The following is a 12019-nucleotide window of genomic DNA, read 5'->3' on the forward strand; positions in this document are numbered from 1 at the left end:
TGTCAATGACTTTGTTCCTTCCTTCGTGATATAACTCCAAAATACATCCTGACTCTTATGACATCTCTCAATCTTCAGTGCCTCATCTCTCACCTGGACTATAGCAACAGCTCTCTTCTTGTTTAACCTGAGTCCTTTCTTGGGCCCTATAGTCATTCTTCCATGGCAAGCACTGTGAATGTTAAAATTGTAGCTCATATCCTGTCACTCTTTTACTTGAAACTCTCCAATGGCCACTCACCATGGTCAGAATCACACCCAAACCCCTTGTTTTAGCTTACCTATTGGACATGAGCAGACCCTGCCCACTTTTTTTTTTTTAGTTTCATCTACCTCTACTTTCCTGTCAGTTCACAACCCTTCAAATGTCAGCCATGGGGTACTTCTTTCTTTTCCTTTAACTCTTCCAGCTGATTCTTATTTGACAGTCCTTTGGGGGGGAAATTTAGGGCCTAATATTAAAGGAGATCCTTCTCCATTTAGGTCCCAACTTAATAAGTTCATTAGGAAGGGAAAAATTCAAAATTCAAAGGTCCAAGAAACAAAAATGAAATCCTTTTTCTTCTTTCTTTTCTTAGCTATATTAATAGCAATCTTTGGCTTATAAGATAGACTGACCATTGGGTCATACTTTATTTGTGAAGATTTTTTTAAATGTACTTACAATATAATAATTAAGCCCACTACTGAAAGGAAAATATAACTCAACAATCAAAAATAACCTAACATCTACTTAAATACATTAAAATCATACTTACAAATCTTCCAAAGATCATATATATATACATATATATACCCAGCATAGAAAAACCAACCAACCAAAAAACCCCAATATATGTACACACACATATATATATAAGCTTACATATATAAATACATACATTCATGCATAAATGAATGTCATAACAGCTTTATAAAAATTTTGAACTCAAATATATTGGAAAAATTCCTAGAAAAAGGATATTCAATTACTCAAGAAATATAGTTCTGTGAATATTCCTGTAACTAGGAGAGAGATTAAAACTGTGTTAATCTTCCCACCAAGAAAATACCAGGCACAAATAGTTTTACAGGATGTTTTATTGACTCTTCAAGGAACAAATCATCCAAAAATTATCTGAACATTTCCATATATTATAAAATGGTAGAACAGTCCCCTACCGAAGTTTGAGATGAACATAATACACAAAAATCAGAAATGATGACTATCTCTTCAAATATTTGTGGAACACACATTTCTTTCTAATATGCTTTTCATGTCTCATGCCATGTTTTCTTTGAAGTTTTTCTTAATACATAGAAGTTTCAAAAAATATCAATCTATTGTTAGTTTTGTGACTGAATATAAAGTGTTTGTAACTTGTCTTTTTATTTCCAGATGTTTTTGATAAGTGCAGATTCTTAATTTTAATATGATCAAATTTATCATTCTTTTCTTTTACAGAAACATTTTCCTTTCCTAAGTTCAAACAGATATTCCTGTTATTAACAATTTCAAAGTTTTGTTGCAGATATTTAAGCCCTTATCTGGTGTTGACTTTTTAGTGTTCCAGTTTAATTTGGTAAGCCATGTTTTGGGTTGCCTCATTTTTGAAAAAAAAATTTTTTTTGAAAGTATTTAATTGAAAAATATATATAATAATGAATGGTTAAATTAATGTAAGTAACATATGCCTTACCTCACATGCTTTTTTATGTTGAGAACACTTAAAATCTACCCTTAGTAATTTTCAAGTACACATTATTAAATTCAGTCTCCATGTTATACAGTAGATCTCTTAAATTTATTCCATGTAACTGAAATTTTGTATCCTTTGACCAACATCTCTTTAGTCCTCTATAGCCTGAAGCACCTGGAAAATGCTATTCTACTTTATCTCCATGAACTTGACATTTTTTTGTTTTATGTAGCCCAAGGTGGCTTTGAACTAACAATCCTCCTGTGTCAGTGCTGGGATCCTCTTGGGTGCTGGGATTACAGACCTAAGCTACTATACTGGGCCAGAACTCTGCTTTTTTTAGATTCCACATACAAGTGAAGTTATGCAGTATTTATCTTTTTCTGATCTAACTCAGAACCATGGCTTTCAATAATACCCATTTATGGATGACTGCTGAAATTCTTATCATATATCCACCTGCCCACTTCATATCCTGGATGTCTCACAGGCATATCAAACTTCACACATCCAAAACAAAACTCTTCATTTTCCCTTCAAAACCTGCTCTTCTTCCAGTCAGTAAGCACCGCAAGTCACTCAAGTGATCAAGTCAAAAGTCATAGCATTGGCAATTAACCTGCTGGAGCTATTACAAATGTATAATTAATCCAATCACTTTTTACCACCTCCACTGAAAGTCATTTTCATCTCCCACCTTTACAGTTATAATGCTGTCCCCAAATGGCTGCAGGATTCATAGGGTTTTTTTTTTTCCATCCCCCTCACAACAATCAGAGCAATCCTATAAAAATGTAAATCCTACATGGGTATGCCCTTCTTCAAAACTTTACAATGGCATTCAGTCACCACAAGAGTTTTTAAAAGGCTCTACCATACCGTGGTCTCCGGCTCCAGGTCCCTGTGCAGCTCTCAGCCCTCAAAATGGCCACACTGCGCCCCCTCACCCACCTTTCAGCTCTTTTAGGGCAGCAGCCCCTTCTTGCTGAGTGCAGCAATGGAGGGCTGACCCTGCCCTTCTGTGGGTGGCGTGTCTTTAGGTTCTCAGCTCACATGTGACCTCCATAGGCCTTAAACATCCATCCAGGCCTGGCGCAGTGGCTCAACTGGTAGAGTGCCTGCCTAGCAAGTGAGGCCCTGAGCTCAAACCCCAGTACCGAGGAAAAAAAAGATTAATCATTAAACTAAATATAACCAGTACACTAAATATAAGTTAAACCATCCCATCCATGCCGGTCATGCTCACCTATCCAACTGCATCTTTTCCATATACCGTTTATCAGTATGATAAATTATCCTTTTGATTATTGCTAAATTTACTAATATATCTATTATACCATATATATTAGTAAATTTAGTATAATATATAATATATGGCATAACTTTTATATATATAAATATAGATAGTATAAATTTTACAGGAGCAGAAACCTTCACTCTCTTAACTGCCATATCCCCAGTGCACAGAGATCCTAAAAAAGTTTTTCGTTCTTTTTGTTGAGTGAACTAATATCCTAGAAAACGCCCACATTTTTATTTTATTTTACAGGAGAAACAGGTCGCACGGAGAGTGTGAGTGAAGACTCCGAAGTCTGCATTTCTAAGCTGTATGCGGAGTGCCGCCCCGCCATTAGACAGAACCCAGCCCAGAGCCGCCTCCGCCGCCTCCGTCGTAGCTCAGCTAAGACCGGCCACACTTCTCGCGGGTTTGCCGAGAGCGCCTGCGTTGTGAGCGGGCGTCGCGCAAAGGGTTCTGGGATCGGTAGTGCACGTTCCTCCTCTCCCCGGCATTCACCTGAAAAAGAAATAACAATCAAACTATATAGTTCCGAATTTCATGAAAATTAAATAAGACCAGGATTTCGGCTCAAGGAAGTGGTGCAAATGGGTCGTTTTCAAACAACACACCAGCCTTGGGACAGGCGCTACACGGACAGCCGCGCGAGGTCCTTGGCTGGGCGGGGCTTGCGCGCAGTGGCTTGTGGCTCCTTCCTGTATCGCTTCTCTCTTTTGCTCAGGCCGTTGGCTCCGGCAGGATGGGTGAGTTGTGCGGGGTCGGGCTGAGTGCGGCTGTGGGGTCCCGGGATTGGGAAGTCATAGGGGAATGGAGCGGGGACTATGATTCCGCAGCGAGGCCCGAAGACACGCTGCTCCCGCAGGCACATGGCCGGACGTGGAGGGAGCCCACGCGGACAGAGGCCAAAGCGGTCGCCGAGACCGCGTTGCCTGAGGAGGCTAGTGCTGTCCCCAGGGCGTTGCCACCGAGTCTCATACTTTGTGAAAGCGCACCCACCGGAACTCCTGTGCCCTCTCCTAACGTTGACTAAGTGGTTTAAGCGAACTTTGAGGTTTACTGGGCCAAAATGAGCTGCAAAAGTAACCGGCCTAAGGGTGTCTGCCAGGTGAGGCAGATGCTTTAGGCGGAGTAAAACATGTGGTTAGCGAATTTTGCAAAGGAGTTACGATGATTTTAACTTGTAGGCAAGTGTCGCGGTCTTCGTACTGCCAGAAAGCTCCGAAGTCACCGACGGGACCAGAAGTGGCATGATAAACAATACAAGAAGGCCCATTTGGGCACAGCCCTAAAGGCCAACCCTTTCGGAGGTGCTTCCCATGCAAAGGGGATCGTTCTGGAAAAAGTGTAAGTGAAAGCCCGTTGCTTCCTCCAAGCATTGTTTTTACTATGGTAACTCCAACACTTACTGAATTCTTGATTTAACAGCTGCAATAGGTTGTAAGGTTTTGGGTGATCCTGTTTGGGCCTTTCAGGGGCAAGACTGAAAGAGCACCATTGTATTTAAAAATTGATTAGCGCTTAGTGGTTAGATAAGATTTTAAATATTAGCATTAGCCTGGGAGAAATTGGAGAAGATACGTAGCACTGATGATGTGAGGGACATAAATGGGCACTTTTACCGTAACGTGAGAACTGTTAAAAGCAAGTGGTACCTCGCTACTATTTAATCTTCGTGAACAAATCATTTTTATATTTGAAAGATAAATTAAGCCACGTGAATTTGCCAGTATTTGTCTGAATTTGACTTGGAAATTTTAGTGGGAGAGTTATAATTTGAATCCATTCTTCCTAACTTTTTTTTTTGGATTTAAAGTTCCCTTTTTTCCTCTTATTGTTTTTACATTTACATACATGCATATACATTGTTTGGGCCACCTCCTCCAACCCCCCCCCCCAAACTGCTTAATTATCTGTTTTACAACTATACAGGGGCTAGAAATTTTACTAATGCAACTCAAACTCAGGGAAAACATGGTTGAAATAATAGGATTTGAAGGATTTAAGACTAGATTGAAAAGGAAGAAACATTTTCAGATTAGTTTCCTGCTTAATGTTATGTTTCTTTTCAAAAAGCTAGCTCACTGTACTGTGCCATTTGTGTATGTTTCAGAGGAGTTGAAGCCAAACAGCCAAATTCCGCTATCAGAAAGTGTGTCAGGGTTCAGCTTATCAAGAATGGCAAGAAAATCACAGCTTTTGTACCCAATGATGGTTGCTTGAACTTTATTGAGGTAAGTATCTCAAATGTAAATATTTTGATTAGTTGTGGGGGGTGGCTTTCCCCAGTTTTAAATCTAAGAATAGGAATTTTCTGACACAAATGAGTACTTTTGTAATTACTACTGATATCACAAAATCATTTCAGGAAAACGATGAAGTTCTGGTTGCTGGATTTGGTCGAAAAGGTCATGCTGTTGGTGATATCCCTGGAGTCCGCTTTAAGGTTGTTAAAGTAGCCAACGTGTCTCTTTTGGCCCTTTACAAAGGCAAGAAGGAAAGACCAAGATCATAAATTTTGATTATGAAGACACAGTAATAAAATTTCATATTCCAAAAATGTTTTGTTTTTTATTTCTTCTCCCTCGAGTCCACAAAGAAGCATTGTGCTTTACCAGTGTTAGGAGATGAGAACAGTTCCTTCAGCATTTTTTAGCATAAATGGGACTTGAAGTATACTCATTAGTTGCAATTGTGTTGCTACTTAAAATCAGAGGCCTTGGATGGCTTAGTTGAAGTATACTAGGTAGGTTGAAGCATAGAGGTTTGATCATAAGGTTTACATTAATTAAGGCTCACGGTCAAAGAAACAAAAGTAACTAGGTATACATATTGTTTTTGATGCTGGGGTACATGTAGCTTTTGCTGTCTACAAGTGTTTCAAATTTTTCATTGATAAATTGGCATGGATATTGGACTTCCGGTATAGATGAGTGGTTTGAAGAACTGTTGATCATGTTGGTTTTGATTTATTCTGATTCAAACATAGTTGTTAGGTTATGTTTAGGATACTTTGTTTCTCATAGAACCAAGACCAGAAACCCAAGACCTGGGACCTTGCAGGCCTGCCTTCGGGTGACTTAAGATTGTTGCAGACAGCTGGATAGAGCCTTGTAAAGGAGAGTGGGGCAGGCCCTAAGAAGCATGAAGGACAGGGCAAGGCCACCGTTCAACTGGAACTGGACCTGTTAAGGACTCAGGTAGAAAGAGCCGACAGTGGCTGTTGGATGTACCAAGGACATAGACCTGTGGTCCATTGGTGGCCAGATTGATCTATAAGTCTACACAAGTGCCTTAAATCCAGAAGTGTCTAAACCTAATTTTAGTTCCTACTGCCTCTGCATGCCCAACCACCTTGTGACCCAGGCCTTCAAGTATGGGATGTGAAGCCTGTGTCTGTCACTATGCCATGCCTAACTGTTCAAGGAGCCAAGGGTGACAGCAATGCGATACTTAATACACAGCTCAGCCCACTCCTGGATAGTATGAGAAATGAAAATATATGCCTGTACACATTTGTGGCAGCTTTGTGATGGCCAAGAATTGGAAACAACCTAAATGCCCTTGAGTGGGGCAGCTAGATAAACTGGTACATCTATAAATGACATACATGCAGCTGTGAAACTCAAGAACACAAGAATCCAATCTCAAAAGGTTACATTCTGTATGATTTTATGGACAGTACTCTTGAAATGACAAAATTACAGCAATCTTGAAGACTAAGAATGGGGGCAGACAATCTCAAAAAGTCAAAGGTCACATGTGGAAGCTAGGCCTGTCAGTGTATGTGTGTATATATATGTATTTATATACACACACAAGATTGTATTAGTCTGAGGGGACTACAGGAGGCAGGAGAGGTAAAATGTTAGGGAATGAAAAATATTTAGTCCATGTGAGTATAATACAAAGTACTGTACAGTAAACTGTTGAATATCAGGGGAGCATGGTGATTAAATCCTTTCTGAGGGAGGGTACCAGTGAAAGGAGAGTGGGTACTAGGAAAAGGAGAGTGAGGGTGAATAAATTGGATGTATTTTGTATCTGTGTATGAAAATAGAAGAATGAAACCTGTTGAAATTGTTCTAATAAGGGAGGGGATGAAGAGGGAGAAAGATGGGGCAAATCTAAGGTACATTGAAAACACGAGTAAATATCATAATGTATCCCTCTGTACAATTACTATATGCTAACAAAAATTTTTTTTTAAAAAAAGTGAACCCCCCAAGTTCAAACCCAGTATTGCCAAAAAATACCCCAACAACCCAACAGCCGATTTTTGGCCAAGTGTAATGTGTCTGTAATCCCAGCTTCATACTTCCCAGTATGTGGCATAGGCAGGAGGATCTAAATTTAAGGCCACCCCTAGACAAAAAACAAAACAAAGGTAAAGAAGAATGGGTGCAGTTTCACCAGGGACTTTCTTTGTGGTGATGGTATATCTTGACTGGGTGGAGTTTACACAAATGTTTGTGATGCAATTTCATACTCATACTATTCTCAGATTATATGAAGATTTTGACCCAAATGCTGTAAAAAAAAAAAAAAATTCCTCTACACACATTACACAGTTTAGCTGATACAGAGAAACTCGCAGTCAGTTCCAGGTTATCATCAGTTGTGTTTAAACTCTGTATCCTGGGCTTTTGCCATTTTTCTCAACAGTGTTGTCCTTAAAACCATATAACAAGGGTTTATTACAGATACCAAGAGTTTACTGTACACCAAAAAAGGGGTGCATATAAAAGTTGGTGAATTACCAGGTCTGTTGTTTAGGTAATATCTAGCTAATATAATCAATATACAATATTAATATTACTAATTGTTATGTATAAATAATACTGTATTACTATCAAATAATATCAACATCTATTTTTTGGTTTTGAAAATATACTTTGGCTGTGAAAGAGGTTATTTGGGAAAGCTGGATGGATGAAAACCAAACTATTTTTGCAAACTCTTATAAGCCCTAAATTATATATATATAATTTATGAATGGGTAGTTAATTTGTTATTCCCTCTGTGTTAGCTCTATTTGCCTAGCAAAGCTCAAGCTAATCAGAAATAGAAGAGAAAAATCTGAACTTCACTTAGTCCTGAGGTTCTGAAATCCAGAGAACATCTGAATTCCCTAAACCATTTGTGAGATCACAGATATTGTCAGTTTTCTGGGAAAGAATATTAAGGTGTTCCAGGAGAAGTCTTTTTGAGAAATTCTCAGGTAGTTCTGTTTCCTGACCTGCCCCACTTGCAACCATTTGTCCAGCCACCTCATCTTATAAATTGGAAGCCCGCTGAAGGTCGCTTTTAAGTATATTTAAAATAATTTGCTCAAGTGATTGGCACAGCTGAGATCAGAATAGCCTGTCTTCTAAATGCAGTTACTACTGTTAGAAAGTCATCCCATCACAAAATAATAAATGCTGCTTTTCAAGCATAAATTTATGCTTGGCATTTAGTAAGTTTCCATTTTGTACCTTATGAAGGAAGAGGGGTGGTACGTTAGTAAACTTAATTGTTTACATGGAAATGTTCCAGTGTTCTGATAAAAGTAAAATTCTATTAATGCTTCAGATACTGTGGCTTTTCATTTTAGGATAGAGCTGAGAGACACAGTTCTAAATATATATATATACACACATATATATATATTCCTTTGTGTGGATACAGATTTTTTATTGTTGTATATGTTAAACTCCTGCATTTATTTCTAAGAAAATGTTGATTTGGTCATAATGGTCATGTTGTGGATAATATTCCTGAAGTCTAATAGGTTGTCAAAGTAGCTTAACACTTCTTTATTGGCTTTGCACAAAGTCCAGAGACCAAGATCATAAATTGTATTACCATAAAAATTCATCTTCTGGTTTTTTTTTGTTTTGTTTTTTTAGTGGCATTAGGGTTTGAACTCAGGGTATAATCCTTAATCTATAAAATCTGTTTAAATGGACCATTCGAGTATTAACTCACATGCTTATGACATTTTAGTTGAGGATTGTCTTATAGGTTGGAGGGTTTTCATTTATTTATTTACTTTTGGCAGCACTGAGGTTTGAACTCAGTGCCTCAAGCTTGCTAGGCTGGTACTCTTACTTACTGAGCTACTCCACCAGCTATCTTTACAGGTTGTATTGAGTATTTCTAGTTTCTTGCAGCAATCACTGTTCTTACTTAGCAAAGTGATATTTTAAATGTGAATTTGGAAGAGAAATAGATTTTAAAGCTTATTAATTGCCACAGTAAATGTCTACAGAGGAGTTCTAGAGCAAAGTATGAAAATATTTAACACATTTTAAATTATAAATTAATTTTTGTCTCAAAGGAGAAAGTCATTTTCTAGAGTGACACATTTGACGGGAACTATGAATGACAGATAATGAATATTTTTAAATATGCACACCCAGTTACCACCTCATTTAGACAGTCACTTAAGCCTTTAGTAAATGGTGTATAGCTTTAAAATCGACGAAGCCACTTACACAGTTCTCAGAACTTCAGCCAGGCATGGTGAACGCCTTTGCAAATCCCTCTAGTGCAGTGTTGCTTTCAAACAGCAAGACTGATGCCAAGGAGAATGGCTCCCGTAGGAGACAAGGAAATCAATGTCCCCACACATTAGCCAGACCTAGTCAGGAAGTACCAGCACCCTCCTCGGGTACCTTACAAGTGACCTTATTCATGACAAAAAAGTCGCTGGCATAAATTCTGTTCTCTAATTTGCAGTATGGGAAAGATTTATTGTTATTAGTTAAGTCTAGCTTTCTAAAACACTGCAGTTAAGTAAAAATAGATCAAGGGGTTATGCTACTTGGCTGGGTTAAAAGGGTAGGACATACAGCATGCCCAAATTTTCAAAATTTATATACTAATGAATATATTATGATGCTTCCTTACATCTGTTAGCAACCACCTGTTTAAATCAGTACTGTAGTGGACTGAGTAAGCCACATTTTAAATATTTCATTTCATTCACAACTGAGTGTAGTTAGAACTGTTACTTGTTGGACCATGTTTTTTGTCCATTGATACCTGCACTGGAAACAGTGATATGAAATAGATTGTCATACCTTTTTCTTTAAGAGATTTGTGAATTTATTTGTAATAAGGATTTTTTCCCTATATAGTTTGACAGCTTCAGGTACTCTGTTCCATGTGTATATAGGTAAGGTTGATCATTTTCTCTCTTCAGGTTCCTATCAGTATCCTCTAGGCTCTTACATCCAGTAAGTGACACTTAATTTTGTTCATCCTGTATTTTACACATTGTCTTACAATTAGCTACCTTTGCCCCATCACGATAGCACTCTTCCTCTTGCGCATGGGGTGTGTGTGTGTATGAAGAAAGTCACATGTAAGTGGAATTTATTAGCCAGGATTCTTTTTTGTACTACTTTTTTTGTAGCCAATATTTTTGTACATTTTAATGGATTTCATCATGACATTTTCATACATGTGTATTGTGTACTTTGATCATATTCACCCTCCCATTACTGTCTTTGTCCCCTTCCCCTTTCCAAATAGTCCCACTTCTACTTTCACATCTTTTTTTTTAAATCTATGAGATTCTTCATACAAGAGAATACATGCAATATTTGTCTCTCTGAGTCTGACTTATTTGACTTAACACCATGATCTCCAGTTCCATCCATTTTCCCACACATAACATTATTTTGTTCTTTTTGGCTGAATAAAACTCCATTGTGTATACATACCACATTTTCTTCAGCCATTCTTTTGTGATAGGCACCTAGGCTGATTCCATAACTTGGTACTGTGAATAGTGCTTTGATAAACATGAATGTGTGGGTGTCTCTATTGTATGCTGACTGAGATTTCTTTGAGAATATACCCAGGAAGGGTATTACTGGATCATATGTTAATTCTAGGGTTGGGGTGTGACTCAAATGGTAGAGTGCCTGTTTTGCAAGCGTGAAACCCTGAGTTAAAATCCCAGTCCCACCAAAAAAAAAAAAGAAAAAAAATATATATATGTTCCATTTTTACTTTTTTGATTTTCATAATGGCTGGATTAGCTGAGTGCCAGTGGATCATGCCTGTAATCCTAGCTACTTAGGAGGCAGAGATCAAGAGGATTGAGGTTCAAAGCCAGCCCCGGGCAAATAGACTCTATCTCAAAAAAACCCATCACAAAAAACAGGGCTGGTGGAGTGGCTCAAGGTGTAGGCCCTGAGTTCAAAGTCTAGTACCACCAAAAAAGGGGGAGGGGGGAGGCTGGACAAATTTACAGTTCCACCAACAGTGTACAAGGGTTCCTTTTCCCCCTCATCCTCACCAGCATTGCAGTTGTTTGTTTTCTTGATTATGTTGGTCAGGATTCCTTATCTAGGTTTTGTCCCATTGATTAATTTTAAAGGATCTAAGATCCTCCTGAAATGCAGAATTTTCTGATTACTTGTGTGTGTGTGTGTTGTGTTGTGTGTGTACAAATACACAAATTTTTCTGAAAATGGGTTCTGTTGATTTTCAGATTTTTTTCAGAGGGGGTCCTAACCCAAGAAACCAGCCACTGTTTAAATCTGTACAACAGTGAACAGAGTTAGTCATACCTTATAATTTTCCATTTTTACTCACTGCTGAAAACAGTCAAGAGAAGTCGCTTGTACATTGACATTATGAACTGCCCCCCAGTGTGGTGAGTTTTGGTGGATTGTGATGAAGTTGGGTATACTGCCATAACAAAATACCTGGGGCTGGGTACTTTGAAAGTTTTTGTTTTTACTTTTAGCTCACAGTTCTGGACATTCAAAAGCATGCACTGGCAATTGCTCAGCTCTGGTGAACGCCTCATGGTAGGTGGCATCACAATGGTGGAAGTGCATGCAAAAGAGAGATTCAAGGGAGGTGGAGAGCTCACTTATAAACCATTCTTTTTTATTATTAGGATATATTTGTTGTGCAGGGAGGATTCATTGTGACAATTCCAAATTGGCTCACATTGTATATTGGTTAGATCACCTCCACAGTCTCTCTCCTCTCGGCCCCCTCCCCTCCCTACCCCACTTAAAGCAATTGCAAGAGGTTTCAC

General features: G+C 38.4%; 3 protein-coding genes across 6 annotated transcripts in view; 1 reads left to right on the plus strand and 2 right to left on the minus strand.

The window, feature by feature from the left end:
• Window positions 1–2771, minus strand: part of LOC109695465 (V-type proton ATPase subunit S1-like protein) — a 32809-nt gene extending 30038 nt beyond the window's left edge. The window contains exon 1 of one of the 2 annotated variants that reach the window (XM_074077157.1): window positions 2631–2771. The gene's annotated coding sequence lies outside the window, so the exon portion shown is untranslated. Of the gene's footprint in view, window positions 1–2558 lie in introns of both variants that reach the window. The other variant, XM_074077158.1, reaches the window with a different exon arrangement.
• Atg10 (autophagy related 10) overlaps window positions 1063–12019 on the minus strand; it is a 273358-nt gene continuing 262401 nt past the window's right edge. For 2 of the 3 annotated variants that reach the window (XM_074077173.1, XM_074077164.1), the window contains one exon: window positions 3338–3474. Coding sequence is in view for 1 of the 3 variants with exons in the window: in XM_074077169.1 (XP_073933270.1) it covers window positions 3361–3474 (114 nt within the window). In the remaining 2 variants the exon portion in view is untranslated. Of the gene's footprint in view, window positions 3475–12019 lie in introns of all 3 variants that reach the window. The other variant, XM_074077169.1, reaches the window with a different exon arrangement.
• On the plus strand, window positions 3562–5533 carry Rps23 (ribosomal protein S23). Its single transcript, XM_020178029.2, has 4 exons — window positions 3562–3719; window positions 4161–4320; window positions 5087–5207; window positions 5342–5533. Exons 1-4 carry the CDS (start codon window positions 3716–3718, stop codon window positions 5486–5488), a joined length of 432 nt encoding a protein of 143 aa, XP_020033618.1. The 5' UTR covers window positions 3562–3715; the 3' UTR covers window positions 5489–5533.

The sequence above is a fragment of the Castor canadensis genome, chromosome 6 (genome assembly GCF_047511655.1).
Source record: "Castor canadensis chromosome 6, mCasCan1.hap1v2, whole genome shotgun sequence".
Lineage (NCBI taxonomy): Eukaryota > Metazoa > Chordata > Mammalia > Rodentia > Castoridae > Castor > Castor canadensis.

Coding starts and splice junctions, on each gene's coding strand:
- Rps23 (XM_020178029.2), top strand. Junction 4,321..5,086: donor GGGATCGTTCTGGAAAAAGT/GTAAGTGAAAGC, acceptor TGTATGTTTCAG/AGGAGTTGAAGCCAAACAGC. Junction 5,208..5,341: donor GTTGCTTGAACTTTATTGAG/GTAAGTATCTCA, acceptor AAATCATTTCAG/GAAAACGATGAAGTTCTGGT.